General features: G+C 36.7%; 1 protein-coding gene across 3 annotated transcripts in view; it reads left to right on the top strand.

Annotated features, from left to right (window-relative positions):
* The window catches only part of Rock1 (Rho associated coiled-coil containing protein kinase 1), a 118452-nt gene extending 90620 nt beyond the window's left edge, over positions 1 to 27832 (top strand). For 2 of the 3 annotated variants that reach the window (XM_036204728.1, XM_036204727.1), the window contains exons 20-33: positions 683 to 867; positions 2930 to 2999; positions 4954 to 5048; positions 7032 to 7197; positions 8775 to 8868; positions 9892 to 9980; positions 13300 to 13488; positions 14618 to 14777; positions 20884 to 20954; positions 21150 to 21238; positions 23103 to 23181; positions 23498 to 23759; positions 24365 to 24572; positions 26325 to 27832. In XM_036204728.1, coding sequence (XP_036060621.1) covers positions 683 to 867; positions 2930 to 2999; positions 4954 to 5048; positions 7032 to 7197; positions 8775 to 8868; positions 9892 to 9980; positions 13300 to 13488; positions 14618 to 14777; positions 20884 to 20954; positions 21150 to 21238; positions 23103 to 23181; positions 23498 to 23759; positions 24365 to 24572; positions 26325 to 26328 — 1761 coding nt within the window. In that variant the 3' untranslated portion in view covers positions 26329 to 27832. Of the gene's footprint in view, positions 1 to 682; positions 868 to 2929; positions 3000 to 4953; positions 5049 to 7031; positions 7198 to 8774; positions 8869 to 9891; positions 9981 to 13299; positions 13489 to 14617; positions 14778 to 20374; positions 20424 to 20883; positions 20955 to 21149; positions 21239 to 23102; positions 23182 to 23497; positions 23760 to 24364; positions 24573 to 26324 lie in introns of those variants that run through there. The other variant, XM_036204729.1, reaches the window with a different exon arrangement.

Genomic DNA, 27832 nt, shown 5'->3' with positions numbered 1-27832 from the left:
CATTTAAAAGCCTTCTCGAAATTGGGGTTATTAAGTTAGGTATGATTTATATACTTTTAGGGAACAGACAGCTTTGTAAGACCAGTCATAATTACAAGCTCAACATATGTGTGACGCTATGAAAATTAAGGAAAGCCTTGCTAAGGCTGTGGCATTTGGGAACTGAAGAATACATATAGTTTAAGATTATTCATTATGTCTGACTATGTTGTAGTGTCTAACCATCCAGGGAAGAGACAGATAAGGAGGGGTGCATGTACAAGATGGAGGTGAAGGAATGTGTACTGTTTGATGATCTCTGATAATCACCTTGCAAGCAGCAGATAAGTAACAGGTTATAAACTGCTGCAAGAATTTTGAGTTCATTGGTTCCTACACTAGTAAGTATTTGGTATTAACTATTTTCTAAGTTTTAAGATTGTATAAAATAGAATACATAAATATTTGGGGATGAACAGGTAAGTTAAAATACCTATTTGGAATGTCCCCTCAGACAAGACTTTTATCATTATTTTCCAAATTTCCAGACTAAAGTTTTTCTTTTTTCCACAGATTTCATATCTAAAATTTAGATACTGTTTTGACTTAGTAGTAAATATGCAGTAATAGACACAAGGAAAATTAGAATAGTGCAAAGGATAATTAAAATGATTAAGATGCTAATCATTTTTCTCATTCATAGGTTAAGAATCTCACCCTGCAGCTGGAACAGGAATCAAATAAACGGCTATTGTTACAGAATGAATTGAAGACTCAAGCATTTGAAGCAGACAATTTAAAAGGTTTAGAAAAACAGATGAAACAGGAAATAAATACTTTATTGGAAGCAAAAAGATTGTTAGAATTTGAGTTTGCTCAGCTTACAAAGTAAGTTTTGAAAGAACTTTTTAGTGTTTTTCATTGTTCTATAAATACTTGATATTTTGTGTGTTCAGATCTCAAAATTTGTGAAAAAGATCAAATTTTTATTTATTAATTTATATTGTGATAAAAGAATTTTTACTTGCAAAGAAGCTTTGCAAGGAAGTTCAGGCTTTGGAAGGACAGGCTTATTAGGTTAAAATTACAGGTATTTAAAGAAGAAACAGATTAGTAAGGCTGCTTGCTTTACAGTCAGTCAGTCTATTCATGGTGGAAATACCAGCTTTCTAATGATTTTCCTATCTGTACATATCATCATCTCTCTCTAGATTAGCATACAAAAATGAAGGCTGCCCCTACTTGATAGGAAGTATTATTCCAGATGGCTTTAGTTTAGAGATTACAGTTGACATAGTCTTGGGGTGAGGGTGGGGTTGTTTGTTTCTTTGGTCTTCTCAGAGTTGCAGTCTTTTATTTTTCTATTACTGCTAAGATGCCATGTGCCTGATTACCTGAGGTGAAGACAAAGCCAGGGTACCATGGGCCTGCTTTAAAAACACAATAGGAAAGATGGGTATTCCTTACACCAAGTTGTGATTTTATTTCCTCCAAGTGTATGTTATCATACTTTTAAGCCCGTTTTGTTGTTTTTTGGTTTTGGAGTCCCATCCCACCCCCACCCTCTAGAGGCAAGGTTTCTCTGTAGCCCCAGTTATCCTGGAACTTGATCTGTAGACCAAGCTGACCTTAAATTCAGAGATTCACCTACCTCTGCCTCTGGGATTAAGGACGTGAGCCACTACTGCCATCATTAAATCTGTTTTATTGAGATAAGTTTTCAGTTTTTTTGTTGTTGTTTTTGTTTTTTGAGACAGGGTTTCTCTGTAGCTTTGGAGCCTGTCCTGGACTAGCTCTGTAGACCAGGCTGGCCTCAAGCTTACAGAGATCCACCTGCCTCTACCCCACCCCCACCCCCAGTGCTGGGATTACAGGCATGTGCCACCACCGCAAAGCTAAGTTTTCAGTTCTTATTAAGTTGGATTTATATTGGCAAATTTCTTTTCTTCATTTAGAAGCCCCGTTTTTACCAGTTAATAATACATGCCATTGATAAAAAAAGAATTTCTATAAAAAAAAATATTTCAGCATCATGTTATTTTTCTAGCTTATCTGGTGAGGCCATACTGCCTGGCTCCATCTTGAACCTTAACAAAATGATGCCATGCAAAGCACAGGCCCCTTCCAAATGAAAGCTTTCTTCAGAGCATATTAACTCCAGATCTCTCCAAACCATAAAAATGAAACTGACACATTTTTTTCTTCAAGTAACTCTCAATACTCAGTAGATGTTTATAATTTACTTTCTATCAACTACATGGCTTGTTACTAAACTACAAAGCAATTTCTATCTAATATTAAAGCCTAACAGCCTGGGATAAAATTAGCAATCCTTGAAAATCTTGGTCTTGGAGTTCCATTGTGTTCCTCTGTTTTTGAGTCTGTTTCTCTCTTAAGAGTATCCTTTTTCCAGTAAGGTGTGCATTGTGTGTTGTACATATTTTGTCTTTCTCCTTACCAGTTATTGTACTTCCTTACCTTTTATATCCCTGCGTAATTATATTATACCCCTTCCTGTATTAATTGCCAAAATATGTTACACTTTATTTTTTACTTTAAATTATTTATGATCTGTGCTTTTAATTGTTTACTACACAAAACATTTAAAGTACATTCCTGTGACTTTTTCTGCCTTTCTTCCACAAATATTTATAGGGAATAAGCAAACCAGAGCAGTGTCAGTTTCATTTTATGGTTTGGAGAGATCCGGAGTTAATGTGCTCTGAAGAAAGCTTTCATTACGAAGGGGCCTATGCTTTGCACAGCATCATTTTATAAGGCGAAAGATGGAGCCAGGCAGTGCGGCTTCACTAGATGATCTAGGAAAGTAGCATGGTGCTGAAATATGTTTTTACAGAAGTTATTTTATCAAACCTTTTGTTTTTTAGCTACTTAAATGAAACGTATCATAAATATGAAAAATTAATTGCTGCTTTTCTTTTATCTAAAGGCAATACAGAGGAAATGAAGGGCAGATGCGGGAGTTACAAGATCAACTTGAAGCTGAGCAGTATTTTTCTGTAAGTGAAAATCATTTTTAATATAGAGGCCCTAAAAAATTACTTAAACAAGAAACTTGAGTTTTTGTTTGTTGGTTGTTTTTTTGACTTTTTGTTTGTTTGGTGTTTTTTTGTTTGTTTTTTGTTTTTTTTGGGGGGGTTGTTTGTTTTTTCAAGACAGGGTTTCTCTGTGTATCCTTGACTGTCCTAGAACTCAATCTGTAGACCCAGACAGGCCTAGAACTCACAGAGATCCGCTTGCCTCTGCCTCCCAAGTGCTGGGATTAAAGGAATGTGTCACCACTGCCCAGCTTGAAATTTAAAGAGTTTGTGGTCTATATAAATTGTGGAGAGAAAAAAAAAAAGACTACTGTGCAATTTTTCAGCAATTAATTACCATCAAATTACAGCTGTAAATAAAACTTTTGATAGTTGGGCATGGTAGTGCAGGTATTTAATCACAGTGCTTTGGAACTAGGGCTGCAAAGTGTAAGACCTTGACTCAAACAAAGACTTGGTTGCTGAGCATGGAAATACATGCCTAATGCCCAGCACTTGAAGACTAAATTAGGTAGGGTTGGGGTCCTTGAGTTCCAGTCCAGCCTGAGTTACATGGGGAATTGTAGCCCACTCTAAGCTCTTCATACCTATCAAAAAAAGTAAAAGAGCTGGGTGGTGGTGGTGCACACCTGTAATCCCAGCACTCAGGAGGCAGAGGCAGGTGGATCTCTATGAGTTCAAGACCAGCCTGGCCTACAAAGCTAGTTCAGGACACGCTCCAAAGCTACAGAGAAACCCTGTCTCAAAAAACCAAAAAAATAAAAAATAAAAAAAGGGAAAACAAAATTTTTAAAAAGTCTTCATTAGAGGCTCTGCTTGCCTATAAGTACGAATTAATATGTGTGCTCATGAGCATATTTAGGTTGTAGATATAACATGTTTAATATCCTTTTCCTGTTTATCTCAGTCTATAGATTTATATGAATTTGTTTGGCTTTGAAGCTTTTGAATTTGGTGGGGAAAGTTCCTTGCTTGCAGAGCTTGTGTTCTGCTATTTCATTTCAATTTAACATTTATCAAATTGTGCCCCCTAGTACCATCTATCCTGCAAGCCTTTGCATGGATTTAACTTGTTTTTGTGTTTGTTTGTTTGTTTGCAGGGGTATTTGGGGGGGGGGGTTTGTTTTTGTTTTGTTTTGTTTTTTCAAGACAGGGTTTCTCTGTAGCTCTGGCTGGCTGTCTGCCCTCTGTCTTCTGAGTACTAGGATTAAAGGCATGTGCCACCACCACTTGTTGGAGTTTTTTGTTGTTTTGTTTGTTTTTGCTTTTTTGAGACAAGGTTTCTTTGTGTAACAGCCCTGGCTGTCCTGGAACTCAACTCTGTAGACCAGGCTGACCTCGAACTCACAGAGATCCGCCTGCCTCTGTCTCTCAAGTACTGGAATTAAAGATGTATGCCATCAACATCTGGCTGTTTGTTTGTGTTTTTGTCTTTTTCTTTTTTTTTTTTTTTTTCAGAGCTGAGGACTGAACCGAGGCCTTGCGCTTGCTAGGCAAGTGCTCTACCACTAAACTAAATCGCCAACCCGTTTGTTTGTTTTTAATGGTTTATTTTTATTTTATGTGCATTGGTATTTTGCTTGCATATATGTTTGTGTGAGGATGTTGAATCCCCTGGAGCTGGAATTACAGATAGTTGTGAGCTATTTAAATTATCTTAAAAGTTAAAACAAGTTAAATTGGGGTGTAGAAATGGTTCAGCAGTTTTAAGACCACAATCCGCTCTTCCAAAGGACCCAGTTCAATTCCTAGCATCCACATGGTAGCTCACAACTATCTGTAACTCCAGCTTCAGAGGATCTGACACCCTCACACAGATATGCATGCAGGCAAAACACCAATGCACGTGAAATGAAAAGAAATTGCTGACTATAACTCACCGTAAACACTTAATTTTTTTCACTTGTTTTTACAGACACTTTATAAAACCCAGGTAAAGGAACTTAAAGAAGAAATTGAAGAAAAAAACAGAGAAAATCTAAGGAAAATACAGGAGCTGCAAAGTGAAAAGTATGTCCATTTTGCTTTGGAACAGAACAGGAATCTGTACTTTAGAAAGGCATTTATAAATTTAAGTTGAAAGAGGGTGGGGTGCCATCATTCTGATGGGGCTAATTTATCAGGCTAATTGATAGCAAATCAGACTAGTCTACCTTGATTCTAGTTTAAGAGCATCTGGCTTTCTCTTCTGGCCACCATAAGCTCCAGGCAACACATGGCACACTTTATATACATGCAGGCAAAACACTCATATACATAAAATAAAAATTGTTTTGTTTTGTTTTTTGAGACAGGGTTTCTTTGTGTAGCTTTGCGCCTTTTCCTGGAACTCGGCTTTGGAGACCAGGCTGGCCTCAAACTCACAGAGAGATCTGCCTCTGCCTCGTGACTACTGGGAATAAAGGTGTGTGCCACCACCGCCCAGCCAAAATAAATAATTTTTAAAAAAAGAAAAAAGAAAAGAGGTAGTAGTGGTCATGGTTGGGGATCATTTATCCTCAAATATACTGAGAACCTACAAAAATTAATGAAGTATACACATGACCAAGATGGCTTATCTGAGAGAGGGTCTTTGGAAAAAACCGAAAAATAAAAGTAACGTAGTCCCAGTGTAAATGTCAGTTCTAGAAAGTTAGTTTTTTGAGACAGAATCTCTTGTGCCCAAGGCTGGCCTTAATCAGTCCTTCTGCCTCCACCTTGTTGTATTTTAAAAACAAGCGGAAGGAGTCACACCATATAGTAGGGCCACGTGGAAGGTTTATTGAGAGAAGGGGCAGAGAAGGGGGATGAAAGTGAAGAAAGAAAGAGCGAGATGAGAGGTATACAAGGCCCACCTTTTATAAGGAAACAGCAGATGCTCTTAGTGGCTGCAGCTGAGGTATATCCTCTCAAGAACCTAACGGCAGGTCAGGACAGATGCCTAAATGCTAACACACCTCCCAAATGATAGAATTCTAGACAAGACCACCTCCTCAGGCAATTCTGAAAAACTTCAAAGTGTGCTTTCTAATATTTCCAGATAGTTTACAGTGGTTTGAATCTGTATGTTTTCATAATCTCATTGAGTTACTTACAGATAATTTAGTTTACAAAGGATGTGTAAGGAACTTGCCCAGAGTTCCTACCAGGAGAAATAGGGATGACTAGTGATGTGCATAAGTGTCTTGAATCTGACCTCCTGGTCAAACAGTAGCTTTTCAACTTTGCCTCACTGTCTTACATTCCAGATCCACAGCAAAGTCTTTTTTTTTTTTTTTCCCTAAAAATAAATGGCTTAACAAATTAAAGTCATTACTTCCATAAAAATTTTGTGGTGGATTTAAAGTTTACAAGAAGTAAAGTCCTAGCCGGGCGGTGGTGGTGCACACCTTTAATCCCAGTACTCGGAAGGCAGAGCCAGGCAGATCTCTGTGAGTTTGAGGCCAGCCTGGTCTACCACGTGAGTTCCAGGAAAGGTGCAAAGCTACACAGAGAAACCCTGTCTCAAAAAACCAAAAGAAGGAGGAGGAGGAGAAGAGGAAAAGAGGAGAAGAAGAAGTAGTAGTAGTAGTAGTCGTAGTCGTAGTAGTGTCCTTGGTTCTGTCATTTGGAGGAAATTGTGTAGAATTATGTGCATGCTTTTGGTCTGTTGTTTCCAGAGAGAATCTCACTGTTGTATTCCAGGCTAGCCTTGAATTCTCAGTCTCTCTGCCTCAAGATTTCTGTTGTTAAAATTACAGATTTAGGCTGGGTGATCTGCACACTTAATCTCAGCACTTGCGGGGGCGGGGGCAGAGGCAGGTAGATCTTCAAGTTGAGTCCAGTCTGATCCACAGAATGAGTTCCAGGACAGCCAGGGGTACACAGAGAAACCCTGTTTTGAAAAAACAAAACAAAAAAACTACAGATGTAGTAGGCTACCATGTCTAGCAAGATAATTATTGTCATTTATGTGATCAAGTAAGGAAAATTAACTGAATTTTTTATTATTCATTTCACTTAAAACTGTTGCAGAGAAACTCTTTCTACTCAGTTGGATCTAGCAGAAACAAAAGCTGAGTCTGAGCAATTGGCTCGAGGAATTCTGGAAGAACAGTATTTTGAGTTGACTCAAGAAAGCAAGAAAGCTGCTTCAAGAAATAGGCAAGAAATTACAGATAAAGATCACACTGTTAGTAGGGTAAGTGATAGGCTGAAATTGATTAAAGTCAAAATAGGTAACATTTTCAAGTATCAGGGTGTATGTTTATGCATATTTACTTAGGCCTTTTATGTAGAGTGACCTTTCTGCACTCTTGTTTATCCAAAACAGTTGATAATGGTGAGAAGTCTGATTCAGTACACTGGATTTTTTTTTCTTACTGTAGATCTCTGTTACATTTTATAACAGAGGAAATGCTTATCCTAAACTCATTTTTTATTCTCTTACTATGTTAAGAGTGGTTATGTGAACTAGATTTCTTTGAAATTCAAGTAACTATCCTAGGGTAAGAAACTCATTGTTGATAGTCCATTGTGATCAAAATCAGTTCTACAAATTCCCTGTTCTTACGGTTCATACTGTAGTCTATATAGTAATTTGGGATAAGTGGGAGTTACAGAAACTCTTCTTAGTAAGTTAAGAAGTACTGTGAAGTGTCATGCCTGGGTTCAAGTCTGAGGCTTAGAGAATTAAGGCAATCTGCCAATATCACATAACTTCTCAGAGGCAAAGGACCTGAGTTTGAATCTCTTAACACCCATATGAAAACATAGATATAGCTGCCCTTGTCTATAACCACAGCATTGAGAATAGAGACAAGCAGATCCTGAGAGCCTACTGGCTAGCCAGACTAGCCGGACTAGTGAGTTTCCTGCTCAATAAGAGACCTTGCCTCAGTGCCTTAAGGAAATATAGAAGAAGATATCCCATACTCTGCTCTGCATTTTTTATGCATGTGCTCCAGCATGTGTACACGCACGCGCAAGCGCATAATAAGCCAAGCGTGGTAGTGTATGGTTTATAATCCCAGCACTTAGTGACTGATCAGTAGGCCTAAGACCAACCTTGGCTACATAGCTCCAGACCAATCTGGACTACATTACTAGATCTTATATCTCGGTCTTCTCCCCACTTCCTCCCTCACCCAACCAAGTGAGGGGCAGAAATAATGCTCCTCCTGTGCAATTGTCATACAATTAAAGGAAAACAATATACCTGGAAAAATCAATGCTGAACATAATATTTTCATCATCTTCAGATGAGAAAACTGAGACACAGGAGGATGATTCCCCCAGAGTCACATAAGTTAATAGCAGAACTAGGAATAAGTTCAAATTTCCTAGTCTTTTATCTAGTTCTCTTTATAATATACTTTTTTACTTTATTGTGTTTAATATATATAAACACATACCTACACACACATGTGTACACATTGCATTTTTGGAATTAATTGTTCCTAAAACATAATTATGTATTTGCTTTTTTTATCTTTTTCAAAACAGTTTCTCTGTGTTGCTCTGGCTATCCTGAAACTCACTCTATAGACCAGGCTGGTATTGAACTCAGAAATCTGATATTCTCTGCCTCCTGCATAAGGTGTGCACTACCATACCTGGCTCATTCACATATTTTAAACTGGAAACTAGATTTTTTTTTTTTATAGTTAAGCAATGTTTGACTTACTTTACCTACAGAAGATGTTAAGTATTAAAGATTTTTAGCTTTAAGTGTGAAAACAAAGAATCTATAGCTTAAACTTTTTTTGCTTTGTTTAGCTTGAAGAAACAAACAACATGCTAACCAAAGATATCGAAATACTAAGAAAAGAAAATGAAGAGCTAAATGAAAGGATGAGGACAGCAGAGGAAGGTATTTAGAGTTTCCTTAACAAATAACAGTTTGTGGCTAGAGAGAAGGCTCAGCAATTATGAGTCCTTGCTACACTTGTAGAAGACCCTGGTTCAATTCCCAGGACCCATGTGGTGGCTCACAGTCTTCTGTAACTCCAGCTTCCAGAGATCCTATACCTTCTTATGGCGTCTGATGGCGCCATGCATACACTTGGGACACATGAGCAGGCAGAACATTCATACACATAAAAATAAATCTTTTTTTTATAAGTTTGTGATAATTAACTTTTAAAAAAAACTTTCTAAAATCTGTAATATGAGGGCTGGAGAGATGGCTCATCCATTAAGAGAGCTTGCTGTTCTTACAGAAGACCCAACTTTGTTTCCCAGCACCTGCATTGGGCAGCTCAAAACCCCCTTGTAACACCAACTCCAGGGAATCTGATGCCCTCTTCTGGCTTCTCTCATTGCCTCCAAATGCTCCATACTAGAGTGCATGTACATGTGTACACACACCTTTTTTAAAAAAGAGAAAAACATCTTTAATTCCTGCACTCAGGAGGCAGAGGCAGACTGGTTGGAGACTGTGTCAAAAAAGAAAAATATACAACTAATTCTGAGATTACTCTTTAGTTATGTTTTACATTGGGTTTTTAAATACTTGTTTTCATATACTAACTTATGTAGCCTTAAGAATTATAACACGGGGATTTAGCTCAGTGGTAGAGTGCTTGCCTAGCAAGCTCAAGGACCTAGGTTTGATCCCCAGCTCAAAAAAAAAAAAAATTATAATTATATTAATGAGCTGGACAGTGAGCAAATTCATGTAGTTCCAACACCTGTGAGGTGGAGGCAAGAGAATTGGAAGTTCAAGGGCATCCTGGGCTACATGTATTTAATACAAAATCAAGCTTAATGAAATTACTGAAAGGTACTATGTATTAGTGTATAGTAATTTCAATAATTGAGGACATTGTTAGTTTGAAATGCAGATAAAATTACTTAATGCTGTACAATAATGTTTTGCATAATTTATTGGCAGAATATAAGTTGAAGAAGGAGGAAGAAATAAATAATCTTAAGGCTGCCTTTGAAAAGAATATCAGTACTGAACGGACCCTTAAAACGCAGGTACTTGGCTATCAGCCTTTCCCATTGGTTTACACTTGAGTATGGTAAAATCAGAAAACTAATAGTTGATTTAGCTTTTCATTACAGCAAATAACATGAATCCCTGTTAAATAACAGAAGATTTAACATGAGACGTAAGAAATTAACTTGTCTTGTAATTTTACTAGTAAGTATATGATGGATGACACAGCTCCATAATAGAGCAGATGGTTAGTGTGCACGAGGCTCGTGACTTCCCCATCCAAGAGAATTTTGTTTTGTTTTGGTGTTTCTGTGTGTTTTGTTTTGTTTTTTTAGGTTTTTTTTGGTTTTGGTTTTTTTTGGGGGGGAGGGGTGGTGGTGTTTTTACTTTTTGAGACAGAGTTTTTCTGTGTGGCGCTGGCTGTCCTGGATCTCACTCTATAGACTAAGTTGGCCTTGAACTCAAATCCACCTGCCTCTGCCTCCCAAGTGCTGGAATCAAAGGCTAAAGGTGTGCACCACCATCCCCAGACAAGAAAGGAAAAATGTGGTGTAGGTGTATTGAAAACCTGTTATTGACAGTAGGAAACATGAAAACAAGGTATAGTAGATCAAAAGCCAGAGAGATAGTTTGAGAATAAGAAACTATAGGGGTGGTGGCTTACCATTTTGTTTTGCATTTGATTATGTATCTAAGTCAGTGTTTGTTTGATTTTGTCATTAAAATGTAATATCTTGACATGAAACCCTATCTCAAAAAAAGGTGTGTTGGGGTGTGGGGTTTGTGAGTCTTGGCATTTTACTAAGTTATGAGTAGTTCATAAACTTAAGTGCATTGTTTTTTTGTTTTTGTTTTTTTACAGTAATCATTCTCTCTACTTTTTTAATTAAATAATTGAAGACAGACATTTATTTAGTTAGTTAGTTATTAGGGTTTTATTTATTTATTATGTTTACAACATTTTGCCTCCATGTATGCCTGCATACCAGGAGAGGGCACAAGATCTCATTGTAGATGGCTATAAGCCATCATGTGGTTGCTGGGAATTGAACTTAGGACTTTTGGAAGAACAGCCAGTGTTCTTAACCTCTGAGCCATCTCTCCAGCCCCAGTTATTTTATTTTTAAATGAAACATGTTAGATTTATTATTCAATAATCTAAATATGTGTTAAATTACTCAAGATGCCTCATCCTAGGGGGAACTTTATTATTAACCTACATTTTTTTTTTCTTTCTGATGTTCTCTGTGTAACAGCCCTGGCTGTCCTGGAACTTGTTCTGTAGACCCAAACTTGAGATCCCCCTGCCTATGCCTCCAGAATACTGGAATTAAAGGCATGTGGCACCAACACCCGTCCTGACCTACTTTCTTTCTCATCAGTCTTTTATGTTGAAACTAAAAGTAATCTTTTAAAAATGTGCTTGACTGACTTTTAAAATCTCTTTAAGTGCAGATTTCACTTTTAGTACAAAACAGTGACAAAGAAAATATGCACATTTGTTACATAGAAGTTCATGTGTCTGTTATTTAAACAAAAGTTTAAATAAGACAAACTAAAGAGAATACTTGCCAGCATTAATGTTTATAAATAAGAACAATCAATACATTATAAAAATATTGCCTAGCGAACATTGGAAAAATACTTAACCTTAATAAACCCAGAAACAGAAATGAAACAAGAGCTAAAGAGACATTTCAGCACTTCAAAGCACTTACTGCTCTTGTAGAGAACCTGGTTCATCTCCCAGCACCCACACTGGGAGGCTCACAACCACCTGTAACTCCAGCTCCGGGGCCTCTGCATGCATACCACATTCATATCCGTACATAGACACACATGGGAAGCCTGAGAAGGTGATCTGTACCCAGAGGCCTGGAGAAGTGCAGAGGGCTCCAGTGGAGTCTGCCAACCTAATCAATGTGAATAAGGGCTAAATTAGGGCTTTTTCTGTCTTAATGGGGAAAAAATATCTATTGTTTTCCTTTTGTATGTTCCTATTGAAAAAAAAGTCATGACTTCTGGCCTCTATGAATACTATGCATACATATGGTAGGCATACATACATAGAAGTAACCAAACTCATATGCATAAAATAAAAATAAATCTTTAAAAATAATAAGGTAGAGAGCTATGGAATGTTGTATAATGGATGTGGGTATTCATATGGGTATGTGGAATCAGGAAACCTCAAGCTGCAGGGTAGATTTCATCTCACTGGACTGAACCACTGTGACTTAGCAAAGGGCTTTTTTGTCTCCAATTTACACCTTCTAGCAAGTTAATCTCTGTATCCTAAAAACTTTTATCTAAGCTCCCCAAAGGGACAATGCCAAATGCAAACTCTCAGTCAAGAATTACCTGTGATGTTCTGGGTTCATCCTCAATCAAGTTTGTATAGGCTTGCATCTTCAGAAAACTCCCAGACAAGATTCACTTAGAAGGTTCTGGGGAAGCAAAAGGTGGCAATCACAAAAGGCAGATTGAGACTAGGTGCTAAAACTCCAGAATCAAACCAGCTCTGTGGGAATCCTCCCAACAGTTGAGGAAGATACCAAATGTCAGCCTTTGACGTCTGTACACATGTATACATATGTGAGCACCCGCGCGCGTACACACACAAACATGACAAAAGAAAAAGAGTTTCTATATGACCTAATCAGATTTCCATACATGTCCAAAGGAAAGAGACCTCTCTGGCTTTTTTACCTGTACTTTCAGTGCTAACCTGCCTTCATTCCTGCATGTGTTTTCCTTGTTCATCCATCCCCTCTCAAGAAAAGTGGAACCGAGTGTAGTGGCCCACACCACTCATGAGGCAGAGGCAAGTGACGCTCTCTGAGTTGGAGGCCAGAATGGTCTATGTAGTGAGTTCCAGGACAGCCAGCTACATAGTGAGAGTAAGTAAGGAGGAAGAAGGAAGGAAGGAAACATGTGACACATACACAGTCACTCTGGGAAGCTTTGCTTCTCTGGGGGTCTTTGTAGGGTACTGTTTCCATAGCACTGTTGCATTTGTCTCTCTCTACTGTGTAGCTTGTTTGTCTGCCTCATTTACCATCCACAGCACTTGGAACATAGTTATATTTCCTTATATCTTGTGTGCAGTAATATACTGCAGTATTTGTTAAACAGTTGATTTTTTTGCAAGCCTGATTCTTATGTTGGACTAAATGAGACATTAGTAATTATCTGAACCACCACTCACGATTAGTTTGTTCCATAGAAATGTAGGTTTACACACAGACCAATAAAAAACATCTGCATAACTTTGAAAACCAATACATTTTAATAGGACTAAAATTGAATGGGTACAGTATATAGAACCTTACAAGTACTATTTTAATGTTTGAACAGGCTGTTAACAAATTGGCAGAAATAATGAATCGCAAAGATTTTAAAATTGATAGGAAGAAAGCTAATACGCAAGATTTGAGAAAAAAAGAAAAGGAAAATAGGAAGCTACAACTGGAACTTAACCAAGAGAGAGAGAAGTTTAACCAAATGGTGGTGAAACACCAGAAGGAGCTGAACGACATGCAAGCGGTAAGGTCTCTGTGTGCACACATGTAGAGATATCACCTCTATGTGTCAGTCTCTACTGTTACCTGTCTTGCTTAAAGTAGACTTACTTGTGTAAAGGTTTATATTTTAGTTTATAACATTCACATTTTGATCATATATGCTCTAATATAAACATTTCTCCTGAAAAATTTCAAAGGTGCTCTTTTAACTCTTACTTGTCATGGCTTGAGTAATTGTTACTAATTAGCAGCTGCTTGATCAGAGGCCTTGATTTGAGAGAGACATTCAAGGGTTTTTGTTTTTAATTTGCAACTAAATTTGAGATATGACTGTTACATTGGTTAAGCTTAGGTTAGAGGTTCTTAATATAAGTAGCTTATTTTTCTATAAGTATCTACTTTTCAAAAATCAAAATACCAGTAATATTTTATACTTCTTGACATGTCAATAACGTAAAATTATAAACATAAAATGGTCTCAAGACTCATTTACATTCAAGCTTTTGAGTCGCATTTATGATGTTATGCTGAGATTTCTATATATCTAAGATTAATTCCCTTGAAGCCAGAAAATAAGTTACTGGCATTTTAAGTATTTTTTCATGCATTATATAATGAGAGAGAGAGAGAGGAGAGAGAGAATTTTCTTAACAAAATAAGGTGAGGGGCTGGAGAGATGTCTCTATGGTTAAGAGTATTTGTTGCTCTTGCAGAAGACATGAGTTTGATTCGTAGCACACATACAGTAGTTCACAATCATCTGTAACCCTTAGTACCAGAGAATCCAGCAGGCATGCACATGGTATACATACATACATGAATGCAGGCAAAACATTAATATATATAAATTTTAAAATGGGGAGGTGGTTACCTTTAGCATTGATCTGAAAAAGAACTGGTTTCTGCAGAGCATCATTTGTGGTAGTTGCCAAGCACTACTAGTAGCATACTCCTATCTCAAACCTGCTTGAACTAAGAAGTTCTGGACCTGGCCAACTGTGTTTCCAAAAGAAAACCCAACCATAGTAATAAACATCTATGGTGTCCAGCATGTTTCACACTTGCAATTTAATTACTCATTTACATTTCAATTATTAATATTGAAATTACAAGTCGGATTTTTATTATCTTGATCTTTTTTTCAAAAATAGCAATTAGTAGAAGAATGTACACACAGAAATGAACTTCAAATGCAGTTGGCTAGCAAAGAGAGTGACATTGAGCAGTTGCGTGCAAAACTTTTGGACCTTTCGGATTCAACTAGTGTCGCTAGTTTTCCTAGTGCTGATGAGACTGATGGAAACCTTCCAGGTAAGAAGAATTCTGTTCTGTCATCCAGGTTTGCTCAAACGTTATGGAAATGTTTTTCATTTTTCATTTCATTATTTTCTTCATGACTCTTTAAGAAGGAATTGTTTTTAATAACCAAGACATGTGATACTTGTTTACTTAGGTGCATTTTGTAAAATAAAACCAGTCATGAGCAGGTTATTCAAATATACTAAGAGACTGTGCCTGAGGATGTTTAAAGAAAATAAAATATTTTTTTGTTTTTCAAGACAGGGTTTCTTTTTGTAGCCCTGGCTGTTCTGGAACTTGCTCTGTAGAGCAGGCTGGCCTCAAACACAAGAGATCTACCTGCCTCTGTTCCACCCCACACCCACACTCTCCATCCCCATCCTGAGCTTAAAGGTGTGCACTACTATACCTGGCTTTAATGTGTTTTTATGATGCATATATATATATTAGCATATAGAAGTTTATGTGTATGTACTTAATAAGCAGAACCATAGCAGCTGTATGCAGAAAGCCTATCCAGTGTTTTAGTGAGAAACCTTTAGTAGTCTTTGTCAAGTTGAAATTTTGGAGAACTACAGAAAAGGTAATACTGTGAGAGGACAGAGGGTGAGAGAAAATCTAACCAAAGAATGAGAAGTAAATGCCTAATGTTTCTTTTTCCCCCCTTTCCCTTATTAAAGTAAATTAAAACAAATATAAATAAATAAATATACATTCTTGGCTTAATTGGACTTCAGATGAAGTGAATAGGATACAAATATTAAAATGTGTAGCTGGAGAGGTAGCTCAGTAGGTAAGAGCATTGTTGTTGTTTCAGGGAACTCAGGTTCAGTTCCCAGCACAACCATCTGTAACCCAGTTCTAGGGAATCCAACATCCTCATATGACCTCCACCCAGTGTGCATAAACATATATGTAGGCAAAATAAATAAAATAAAACACATAAAAAATAAGAAAGCTGGGGGGGGGGGTGGCGCACGCCTTTAATCCCAGCACTCGGGAGGCAGAGGCAGGCGGATCTCTGTGAGTTCGAGGCCAGCCTGGTCTCCAAAGCGAGTTCCAGGAAAGGCACAAAGCTACACAGAGAAATCCTGTCTTGAAAAAGCGCAAAAAAAAAAAAAAGATAAATCTAAAAAATTTTAAACATGCATTTAGTTCAGTGTTCTAGATGTGTTTTTTAAATCAGATAATAGAAAATAGATTTTGTTAGTATATTTCCTGAGTAACACATGAATTAAAAGATACTTTATTAAGTTGGACAAGTAATATATTTCAACAAAATACACTGTTGTTTGTATTTTCATAAAGCTGATAGACTACTTTTGTATTTTTTTGTTGTTGTTCAGGAAAGTGGTACTTTGTATAATATCAAAGGACCATGTATAATATCTGCCCTCTTGCATTGGTGTCTTTGCCCTCATTCTTTATTATATTTGCTTGCCCAAAATTGGGTTTCTATGAGTGTATTTACATACAAGCAGGCCAAACTCATATACATAAAAATATTGTAAATTACTTTCCTTCCTGCATTAGATATTTTGCTCCTCAGTTGAAAATTCATATTTAATTCACCTTGCACTATATGCTTAAAAATAGTTTTTGACAAATAAGATTTTATAAACATCCTTAACATAAGTTGTATATCATTCACTTGTCTAGAATAGTTCTTGAAGAGGACTAAAATTTTAATTTTACTTCAGGTTAGTAAATGGGGGCTGGAGAGATAGCTCAACAGTTAAATGCACTGGCTGCTCTTTCAGATGTCTTGGGTTCAATTCCCAGCAACCCTATGCTCACAACCATCTGTAGCCAGGTGATGATAGCGGACACCTTTTATCCCAGCATTTGGGAGTCAGAAACAGGCAGATCTCCGAGTTTGCAGCCAGCCTGGTCTACAGAGCAGGTTCCAGGACAGCTAGGACTGTTACGCAGAGAAACTCTGTGTCTTAAAAACAAAACAAAACAAAACAAAAAAAACTTTCCATAATTGTAATCCTATGAAATCTGATGTGCATGTAGACAAAAACACCCATTACATAAATAAATCTTTAAAAACATTAGTAGATGAATTCATAAAAGGAGAAGTTTGAATAGATTGTTATTCAATGGTTAAAATAGTGACTTTTTTTAAGTATAGGCTATATTTTTAATTCAGTGATTTGGCTTTATAAATGGTCATATATACAAAGTGACACTTTTTTCATTATTTCTCTGAAGCATCATTTAATGTAAAAATCTTAAACGTATTTTAGCTGTCCAGTCCTTAACCTCTATAATGCTTTTCATGGGTATTTTGTCATCGGTTAGATCAAATTTCTCCTAAATTTCCCAATTCTAAAAATCTTAGAAAAGCATGTTACTTCTCTCACTTAGCACTGAAATGTGTGTGTCTGGTTCTCCAGCAGGTGGTGATCTGGCACACTGTGAATATGGAGACTGTAACTAAAACACTACACAGTGGGTCTCTACCAAAGTGTAATACAGTAAAGTAAACTTCGGTGGTCTTACAAGATGGAAATTACCTGTTAGCTATTAATTTATATTCAGTTGGGCTCAGTTTGTTATTTGGGTGAGAGTCAGTTGTTGTTGCAATGCTTCAGACTTTTTTTTTTTTTTTTTTTTAAGTTAAAATTGCTTTATAAACTGGGCAGTGGTCGAGTATGTGTTTAATCCCAGCACTCTGTAGGCAGACTGATCTACAGAGCAAGTTCTAGGACACCTGTGTTGAAACAAAAGAAAATTACTTTATAAATATATTGTATAAAATCCAAGTTAGATGGGGCTGGAGAGATGGCTCAGTGGTTAAAAGCATCAACAGCTCTTCCAGAGGTCCTGAGTTCAATTCCCAGCGACCACATGGTGGCTCACAACCATCTATCATGAGATCTGGTGCCCTCTTCTGGCCTGCAGGGACACATGCAGGCAGAATACTGTATACATAATAAATAAATCTTTAAATAAAAAAAAAAAAAAATCCAAGTTAGTTTTGCACTTCTGTGGCAAACTGTTGATGAAAATCTAAATTCTGGCTTTTTTCTAGAGAACTAACTTCTGTGTGTGATGTGCAAAGGTGAATTTATAGCACTTAACTTACACACTGCCACCTAGGTCACAGTTAGTTGTGGCTTTCAGGATCTCTGTTCAGAGCTAGTTTAGATACATTTATAAGGAGAAGAGACAGAGAAGCTAGTGTCGTTGCTGTGTTGAGCTTAGCCTTTAATCCAAGCCATCTCTTCAGAGATTTCTGTGTGTGTGTGTGTGTGTGTGTGTGTGTGTGTGTGTGTGTGCGCGCGCGCATAGTTTTAGACACCTAAACCACATTTTTAAGAGTTTTCAGGGGATCAGCTGATCTTCCAGAGGTCATCTGTAATGAGATCTGGCGCCCTCTTCTGGCATTCAGGTGTCCATGCAGACAGAATGCTGTGTATAAATCTTTTTGTTTGGTTGGTTTTTGTTTTTGTTTTTGTTTTTTGAGACAAAGTTTCTCTATGTTGTTTTGGTGTCTGTCCTAGCCTGCAACTCACAAAGATCCCCCTGCCTCTGCCTCCCGAGTGCTGGGATTAGCTGGGATTAAAGGCGTGTGCCACTACCTCCTGGCTTTTTTTTTTTTTTTTTTTTTTTTTTTAAATAAGAGCTTCCATATTAGTGGGGAAATTCCCTAGTAGTATTTCTCCTTTTCTATGATAAAAGATTTATGAAGATCAATATATGATGAGCAGTCTTTCTTTCCCACATTGTGTAATATGAAACTGTCTGTTTGGTTTTTAAATTGTAATCATTATTTAGAGTTACTTTGGCTAATTTAGAAAAATGACAGACTAGCAAAGTAATAATACATTATCAACTATATGTTTTCTGTGTATCAGAAGCCATAGGCTTTATGAAGAAAACATTAGGGTGTGATCCTTGCTCTCTCAAAACTTGAAAGGAGAACTATTTAAGAGAAAAATAATTATTGACAAAATAAATAGTAGTAGTATTAAAGAAAAGGCCAGGTAGAAATAGAGAAAACTTGAATTTAACTTCCCACAATTTCATTTAATGAACCACAGTTTTCATGAGGGTGACTAAACACAAACAAAAGCTTGGAGATGTTAAGTAACCTGGTGGAAGTAGCAACAAAATGAATATTCCACCCAGTAACTTGATATTGTGAGGCCTGTTTGAGAATAGGCTAGCGTTGTATTTTAGAAACATAACCTCAGAAGTTAAGACATACTGGGTTTGAACCCTAGAGCTTTTACAGGTACAGATAGAGGAGGCTTTGAATAGTCAGTCACCTTTGCTAGTCCTTGATGTCATAATTTTTTAAGTGGAAGATGACAGTAGAACTATATGTAAAAATATGACATCCTGTATTCTAGGACTATATAAATCTGAAATACAAACTATCACTTGTAAAGCATTTTGGCAATCAAATGCTCAGTAATGACACCATTGTTATTATTACTCTTAAGACTGAGCTTTCAGCTTTATGTGAAGAGGGAAAAATAAATGTTCCTACTAGAATTATAATTTCAGCCATAATATAATCAATCACACTATAGCAATGTACTTTAAAATTGTTTACCTTTCTATGTTATGTTTTAAATATAAGATTAATATAGGAAGAACTTGAGTTTTCTTGTCTTCAACCTGATACAGCCATCTCTAAAAGGAATCATCTTTATTCCCCAGAGACTTCTAATAATTTTTAGATAAGCTGGAGAGTTTCTCTCCAGCTCCCCCCTCCCCCCACCAAGCCCTGGCAGTCCGACAGCCCACTTATAAAATAAACACACAGATGCTTATATTATTTAAACTGTTTGGCTCAGGCTTCTCGCTTTCTACCTCTTCTATCTTAAATTAACCCATTTCTATTAATCTATACTTTACCACGTGGCTCGTGGGGCACCGGTACCTTACATCTCGCTTGTCATGATGGTGGCTGGCAGTGTCTCTCTCCTCAGCCTTCCACTTCCCAGAATTCTCCTCTCTCCTTGCCCTGCCTATACTTCCTGCCTGGCTACTGGCCAATCAGTGTTTTATTTATTAGCCAGTCATTTAACATACAGAACATCCCACAGCATTAGATAGATAATATTCATTAACCAGATGTGGTGCTACTCACTCGGTTTCTCAATACTCAGGAGGCTGAGGCAGGAGGATCTCAAAATCAAGGCTAGTTTGGGATGCACTAAATTCAAGTAAGCTGTATAGTGAGATTGTCTCAAAAAGTTACAAGCTGGTGATGTAATTGCTAGAGCACTGGCCTTGCATTCCCACTGCCCTGAGTGATGCATAGCACCACAAAGGGAATAAACATGGAACAGCAGCAATGGTTGCCAGAGAAGGCTTTGGTTATAAGTCGTCAGTTTATTGTGTAAATATTGCCAGTTAACCTATCAATTTCTGTGTTCTTTTCTGTTTACTGAGTTAAATAAGCATAAAAGACATAATACTTCATTAGTTTGAGATGGTTTGGAATTAGACTTATCTATAGAATTAAGTGCCTCCTAACAAAATTTGAACAATTTTAATGAAATTGTTGAGTGTTTTACTCAAACGTTTATTAGGATATTTTACTGAGAAAACAAATAAAATGCTTGTCTCTTATTCTTTGTATCTAGTTGATTCTGCCTGCATTCCTTATTTATTTATCTTCTACTCTTGTCTTCTGTGAGTAATAGGACACCTCAGTACTTTGCCTGCTCTTGTGTAAATTGTGGCTCGGAATCATTCAACTTGCTTCATTTTTTTTTTTCTTTTTATTCTTTCTTTTTTATTTGCTGAAATATTTTTTGTGAATGTTATATAATATTTAAAATATTGTATATCGTATCCATTTAAGCTATAATCCATTCCAGTCTTGCCTGGCTCTTAAAGACATTGTTACTTCGTACCTTTTCAATTGAGTACTAAACATTAGTTTTATGGGGAAAGTGGCTTGGGATTTTTTTCTGCAGTCTTTGTTTGGCCATTAAAGTTAATTTGTGTGATTGAAGCATGAAAGAACAAATTACAGTATTCATTTAGCTGTTTTCTATTGCCTGTTGCTGCATGCTGTCAGACAACTTGTAGTTTTTCTTTTGGTTTTATAATTTAATTGACTGGTATACCTATTTTATTTTTCTCCTAGAGTCAAGAATTGAAGGTTGGCTTTCTGTACCAAATAGAGGAAATATCAAAAGATATGGCTGGAAGAAACAGGTAACATATACCTAAATTTTTCTCATTGATATTTTGTTACATATTTTACTTTGAAGCATAGAACTTGTATTAACTGCTCTATTACTAACCTTGGTTTTAGATTAATACAGTATAAAGTAGACATAAATGGGAAATATGCTAGTCACTTTAAATCAAGTTGGTCTTTTCATTTTTCTTCTCTTTTTGTCATTTCAGTATGTCGTGGTAAGCAGCAAAAAAATCTTGTTCTATAATGATGAACAAGATAAGGAACAATCCAGTCCATCAATGGTGTTGGACATAGAGTAAGTTGCCTTTGATTTTTATTTATTTTTTTATTTTTTTACAAATTTTTACAGTCACTTGACTAATTACTTAGGAGTTATTTTTAGAGTGGCTTGACCTTTTGTTTTGTTTTGTTTTGTTTTAAACAATTACCTATTTTTCCAAACAAGATGGCCCAGTGAGTAAAATTTGCATTTGCTGGGCAAGACTAACTATCTGAGTTCTGGTCCCCAGAACCCATATAAAAGGTGGATGCAGTAGGGCAAGCTCTAATCCCAGCATACCACTACAAGGAGTTGGGAGGCAGATAGGAGAATCTCCAGAAGTCCAGTTAGCTTGGCTTAAACAGTAGCAAAGAGACCCTGTCTCAGAGAGGGTGGAACAGTGAGGACCAACACTCTGCAGTTGTCCCCTGACTCCACATATGCACCCACACTGACACAGAGAGGCACAAGTGTAAGTTAAATCAAATCTGACCTTAGCAGAATGGTAGAAGGAAAATTTTGTATACAAGATCTATGTACTTTGAAAAGCAAATTTTTATTTCAAGTATTCAGTGATTTTTGAGGTCCCTGGGCATCTCAAAAAGTAAAATTGGAGGCTCTAGAAGTGCCTCAGAGGTTGAATACTTGGTGCTCTTGCAAAAGATCCAGGTTTGTTCCCCAGCACCGACATGGTAGTTCACAACTAGAGAAAGCTGCAGTTATTAGAAGACTCAGATAGCCTCTTCTGGCTTCCACAAGCACCAGGCATACACATGGTGCACATACATACATGCAACTAAAACAGTTATACACAGAGAATTAAATCTTTTTTTAAAGGTAATATAGTTTAATCAGCATACTGACACCATCAGTGGTTTATGTTAAGTAATATAAACAAAAAGCTGTTCTTTTTTTTAGTAATATATTAAAGACTTAATAAGCATAGTTTTTTTCTTTGTGTTCATTCTCATACATTATATTATCATAGAGGTGTATATATAGTGAGTGTATGTAAAAATAAGTAGGTTCTACATACAAGAAAAAGAAACAAGACAACTAGCTGAAAAAGTGTACAATATAAATTCAAAATGAGGCTTGGTGAGTGCTATTCAAGAGATACATAAAGTTAGATGAAGGACTGTCCTAAGTTTGATTCCTGGAACCCACAAAGTGGATGAAGAAAATAAACTCCAGAAAAGTTCTTCTCTAACTTTCACACATACACCATGGCATGTGCACCCATCCCTAAAATGCACAGTACATAAGATAAGTTTATGTTAAATAAATATTTTTGGAGCTGGTACCGGTTAGAATATAAACAAAGTTGAGATCACTCTGGTAATATTGCCATCTGTTTAAAGCATTAATTGTGAATAATGAACTTGAGTGGAATAGTAAAAATAAGAGTGAGTTTAGTTTTATGAAACAAATGGCCATGTTGTTTTTCAAGTGTATATGCAATCTTAGATTTCTACCAACAATATATGAGCATTTGGTGTTATTAGTTTTACTTATGTGTGTGTGGGTGCCTTTGAAGCCTCTTAAGTAGGAGTTAGTGACAATTGTGAATCACCAAATGTGGGTACTGGGAACCAAACTCTGGTCCTCAGGAAGAGCAGTATACACTCTTAGCCAATGAGCCATCTCTCCAGTCCCTATTGTTTCTTTAACAATTTTGAAAGCTATATTGTGATGTCATGGGTGTGTGCGTATATATGGATATGTACATATGTGTGTGTGTGTGTGTGTATGTATATGTGTGTGTGTGTGTGTGTGTGTGTGTGTGTGTGTGTGTGTTCCAAATGATTATTTTTGTTGAACATCTTTTTTATTTGCTTCTTTGCAACTTGTTACCAATGAGATTCTTATATTAGGTTTATATCATTTATCTCTGTCTTAGTAAATTGTTTCATGTCCGACCTGTAACCCAAGGAGATGTATACAGAGCTGAAACTGAAGAAATTCCTAAAATATTTCAGGTACAGATGTTACATTATAATTTTTTGTTTGTTTGTTTGTTTTTGTTTTTCAAGACGGGGTTTCTCTGTGTTGTTTTGGTGTCTGTCCTGGATCTTGCTCTGTAGACCTGGCTGTCCTCAAACTCACAGATAACCCCCTGGCTCTGCCTGCTGAGTGCTGAGATTAAAGGCATGTACCACCACCACCACCTGGTGGTGGCTCTTTTACCTAAGTAATATGTGTTCTGTGAAATGGTTATCCGTGTTTTCATGCATTTAGAATTTTTATTTACAGATTATGATTTTTTTTTCGATCTGCCTCCACTCCTGAATGTAGATACTATATGCAAATGAAGGTGAATGTAGAAAAGACATAGAAATGGAACCGGTTCAACAAGGTGAAAAAACTAACTTCCAGAATCACAAAGGCCATGAATTCATTCCTACACTCTACCACTTCCCTGCCAACTGCGAGGCCTGTGCCAAACCTCTGTGGCATGTTTTTAAGCCACCCCCTGCCCTAGAATGTCGAAGATGCCATGTTAAGTGCCACAGGGATCACCTAGACAAGAAAGAGGATTTGATTTCCCCATGCAAAGGTAAGGTGCAGTATGTGAGAATCAGCGGTGCAGATTCTGTAGGTAGATCCTCAAGTGTGGTGCTTTGACTTGTGAGGGACCCTGCAGCAGTCCTTTATCAGAGAGTGGTTCAGCTTTTAGTGGGTTTTGAAAGCAAATCATCCATCCCCTTTTCAGTGGGCATACCACTAAAAAGCTTTATGTTGAGAGAAGAGCTTCAGGTGAGTCCCACTGCTTTGCTTGGAGTTTCCATGTTTCCTTTTCTCATGTACCTCAACAGTGTGCTCCACACATTCAGCACCTCACAGTGAGGCAGAGGAAATGTCCCCAGACCTCTCTAAGGAAGAGGCGTAGGTTCTGCAGATACATTTGCTTGTTTACTGTTAAAAGTTTTGTATTTCTAATTTTTCTTGAGTTTATGACTATTGGTTTTAATCTTTTTTGGTTTTTAGAAAAATTTCAATCTTAGCCAAATTGAAACAAAGATATTGTCCAAGGATAATTAGCTATAATAGCTTAAAAATTAAGAACTTGAAAATTATTAATTTAATAGGTTTTTTTTAATATTTTATTATGGTTTTAATTGTGAGTTTTGTGGGATTTCTTTTGTTTGTTTTCTAATGCAGTAAGTTACGATGTAACATCAGCAAGAGATATGCTGCTGTTAGCATGTTCTCAGGATGAACAAAAAAAATGGGTAACTCATCTAGTTAAGAAGATTCCTAAGAACCCACCATCTGGCTTCGTCCGTGCCTCTCCTCGAACCATGTCAACAAGATCCACTGCAAATCAGTCTTTCCGGAAAGTGGTCAAAAATACATCTGGAAAAACTAGGTAAAGACTGAAATGTCAACCTTTTTAGTAATACAAAAATTGTTGGAAACTGTCTATTGAAATTAGAAACCTAGGGCTAGAGGGATGGCTCACCAGTTAAGAGCACTGGCTCTTCTTCCAGATGTCCTGAGTTCACTTCCCTGCACCCACATAGTGGCTCACAACCATCTATAACTGTGGTCTCCTGGCATCCAATGTCCTCTTCTGTGTGCAAATGTACATGCAGACAATATCAGAAACCTAGTCAGGCATGATGGCCACACCTTTAGGCAGCACTTAGAGGCAAAGACAAGTGCATCTATCTGAGTTTGAGGCCAGCCTTGTCTATAGAGGAAGTTCCAGGACAGTCAGGGCTAAATGTAGACTCTGTCTCAACAAACAAATACTACTACTACTGATGCTGTTAATACTAATACTAATACTAATACTAATTAAAAAATGTTTCACTAGCTTTGGCAGCATGCATACTAAAATCAGAAACTGAATTACTTTCATCACAAAGAACATCTTATATATAGGTAGGTCTTAATATACAAATTATTGAGTTTTATAAATTAGTTTACTGATTGCTATTAGGAATTAATACATAGTATACTTTCATACCGAGCTTCTGTCATAGAGTAGGATATATGTGACATAGTTTAGCCCTTATTATTTGTTATTATGTAACCCACCAGAATTACATTTTTAAATGCAGATGGGTCATCGTAAAATGTTACTCATCTCTTACACTGTGTTGGAATTGGGTTCTTTTGAAAATCAGTGTTATTTGTTAGTACTGATGAATATTGTATTACAAATAAACTTCTCAGTTAAATCCATCTTTTTAAGTCTTTGATGGGATTTTTTTTTTTTTTCAAAAATACTTTATATGCTACAACAGTTATAGGTCCTAACTAAATCCCCCCTCTCTCGGTTTTTTGAGACAATGTTTCTCTGTGTAGCCCTGGTATCTATAGACCAATCTGGCCTCAAACTCAAAAGAGATTCTCCTGCCTCTGCCTCCTGGATGCTGGGGTTAAAGGTGTGCATGCACCACCATGCTTAGCTTGAAGCTGCCTTTAATTCACTTACTTTCTTCACCTTCTGCTGTTTTAACCAAATCTTACTCCTTGACGTGATGCATGCCCTTTTCTTTTGTAAGCTCAAGCCTCCATACTATTACAGTATATCATAGCATTCAGCTGAACTCTGTAGAATGCTGTTTCAGCCACCTGGGTATAGGGTATAGGACTGAAACAATTTAAAATAAGTGTTTGAGTAAGAAAATGTTTTAGCTGCCAGGCCGTGGTGGTGCACAACTTTAATCCCAGCACTCAAGAGGCAGAAGCAGGCAGATCTCTGAGTTAAAGGCCAGCCTGGTCTATAGAGTGAGTTCCAGGACAGTCAGGGCTACACAGCAACACCGAGAAACCTGTCTCAAAAGTCAGACAAAAAAAAAAAAAAGGAAAATGTTTTTAGAAAAAGAATAGAAACACAAAAGGAAATCATGGTATTATTTTCTTTCTGTTTTCTTTAAACTTTGTCATTGCTTTTTCTTTTATGTAAGTATGTGTATTTGTCTTTCTCTAATTTTTTAGAAGGAGTGGGGGTAGTGCTGAGGGGGTTTGGACACAGGGCCTCCTGCATGCTAGCCAAATAGTCTACCAATGAGCCACACTGTCACCCTTCCCTCCAGTTGTTGGTTCTTAATTATATTTTCAAACCAAGCGTCTTTCTCAAATTACAAGATTTTTTTTTCTCTCCCAACAGTTAACCATGTGACCTACTGCTGTGTTGGAATCATGTGGGATGCTACCTGCTAAACCAGGCTGTTTAACCATGCTGAACAGACAGGCTGTTTATTTGACACAAATACTACAGGCTTTTTAGGGTTCAGATTGCTGTTACTCTGTCCTTGCTTTGGCACGAAAAGCACACTGAGGATTGTTTTTGGTTTTTTTTCTTGCAACTTTGCCTACAGGTAGATTAGATTCTTACTATGTAATGCAAGTACAGTTGGGGAAAGCTTAGCTAGGTCTATATTTTTTTAAGGTGCTGCCTTTTTGAATTTATAAGAAAAAGCCTGTCAGTCATGATAGAACAGTTTTCCATGTGTGAGCAGGAAGAAGGAACTTTCACTTTCAGTGGAATGGCCATCACTGTCAAGATCAGCTTGTGGAAGGAGTAAAGAAAATATCTCAAAATGAGACAAGTTTTTTGTTTTTTAAGTGACTTAAATTTGTGTGCTCTTGCAAGACTATACAGAACTATTTTAAGAACACAGTGATGTCACTTGAAGCTCAGTGCCCTCACTGTAGAATTAAAAGCCTTACTGTTGATTGCCCACAGTGGGTTTTATGGAGAAATTAAATATCTTACATTATGCTTTACAAAATACTGTATATGTTTCAGCAAGTTTGTAGATTTGGGACTGGGAGAAGACAAAAGAATTACATTTAATCTATGCATTTTTGCCAAGCCATATTGAGTTACTTTACTACTAGACACATTAAGAACTAACTGTACAAGAGAACCAAGTTTAAAAGCATTTTGTGGGGTACATCATATCTGTAATTATATAATGTATTTCTTTGTGGTTTTGAGTGAAAAGACATTAAGTTAACAAACATAGAAAAATGTATGCACTGTTTGAAATGTAAATTATTCTTAGAACACTTTCAGTGGGAGCTGCATTATCCTGTTAGTGCCTTAATTTGAGAATTTTTTTACTGCCATAAGTACAGACTTTTCAGAAAACAGATTTTACAAAAAATTATGTGTGTCAGTGGGTTTTTTCATTGGTAATTGGTTTAATTTAAAATATATAGAGGTTTGTTGGACTTTCATAAATTGTACAATCTTTGCACCAAACTACCTGCATCAATAATGAAAGACTATAAAACTATCTGCAACAAACTTATACAAAGTTGCACCAGTAGTAAAGAATTATGAAGTATATCCATGTTGTTTTCCAGTTAACATAGGAATTACCATATGAATACTGTTCTGGTAACAAGAGTTGATTTGTATGGGCAGTGTGATTTATTATTTTTTTAACCAAATACCTCCTCAGTAATTTATAATGGCTTTGCAGTAATATGTATCAAATAAGCACTGGAAAACCAATCTTCTCTAGGGGATCTGCATGTTTCAAGTGGTATTAAAAGCCGCAGTGATGGATATGTAATAATAAACATATCTGTTATTAATATGCTAATGACTCTGTGCTCATTTAATGAGAAATAAAATAATTTATGGATGGATACTTTTAATATTGA

This window comes from Onychomys torridus, chromosome 13, assembly GCF_903995425.1.
Source record: "Onychomys torridus chromosome 13, mOncTor1.1, whole genome shotgun sequence".
Classification (NCBI taxonomy): domain Eukaryota; kingdom Metazoa; phylum Chordata; class Mammalia; order Rodentia; family Cricetidae; genus Onychomys; species Onychomys torridus.
The sequence above is the reverse complement of the archived record's forward strand: the minus strand, read 5'-3'. Positions and strand labels throughout refer to the sequence as shown.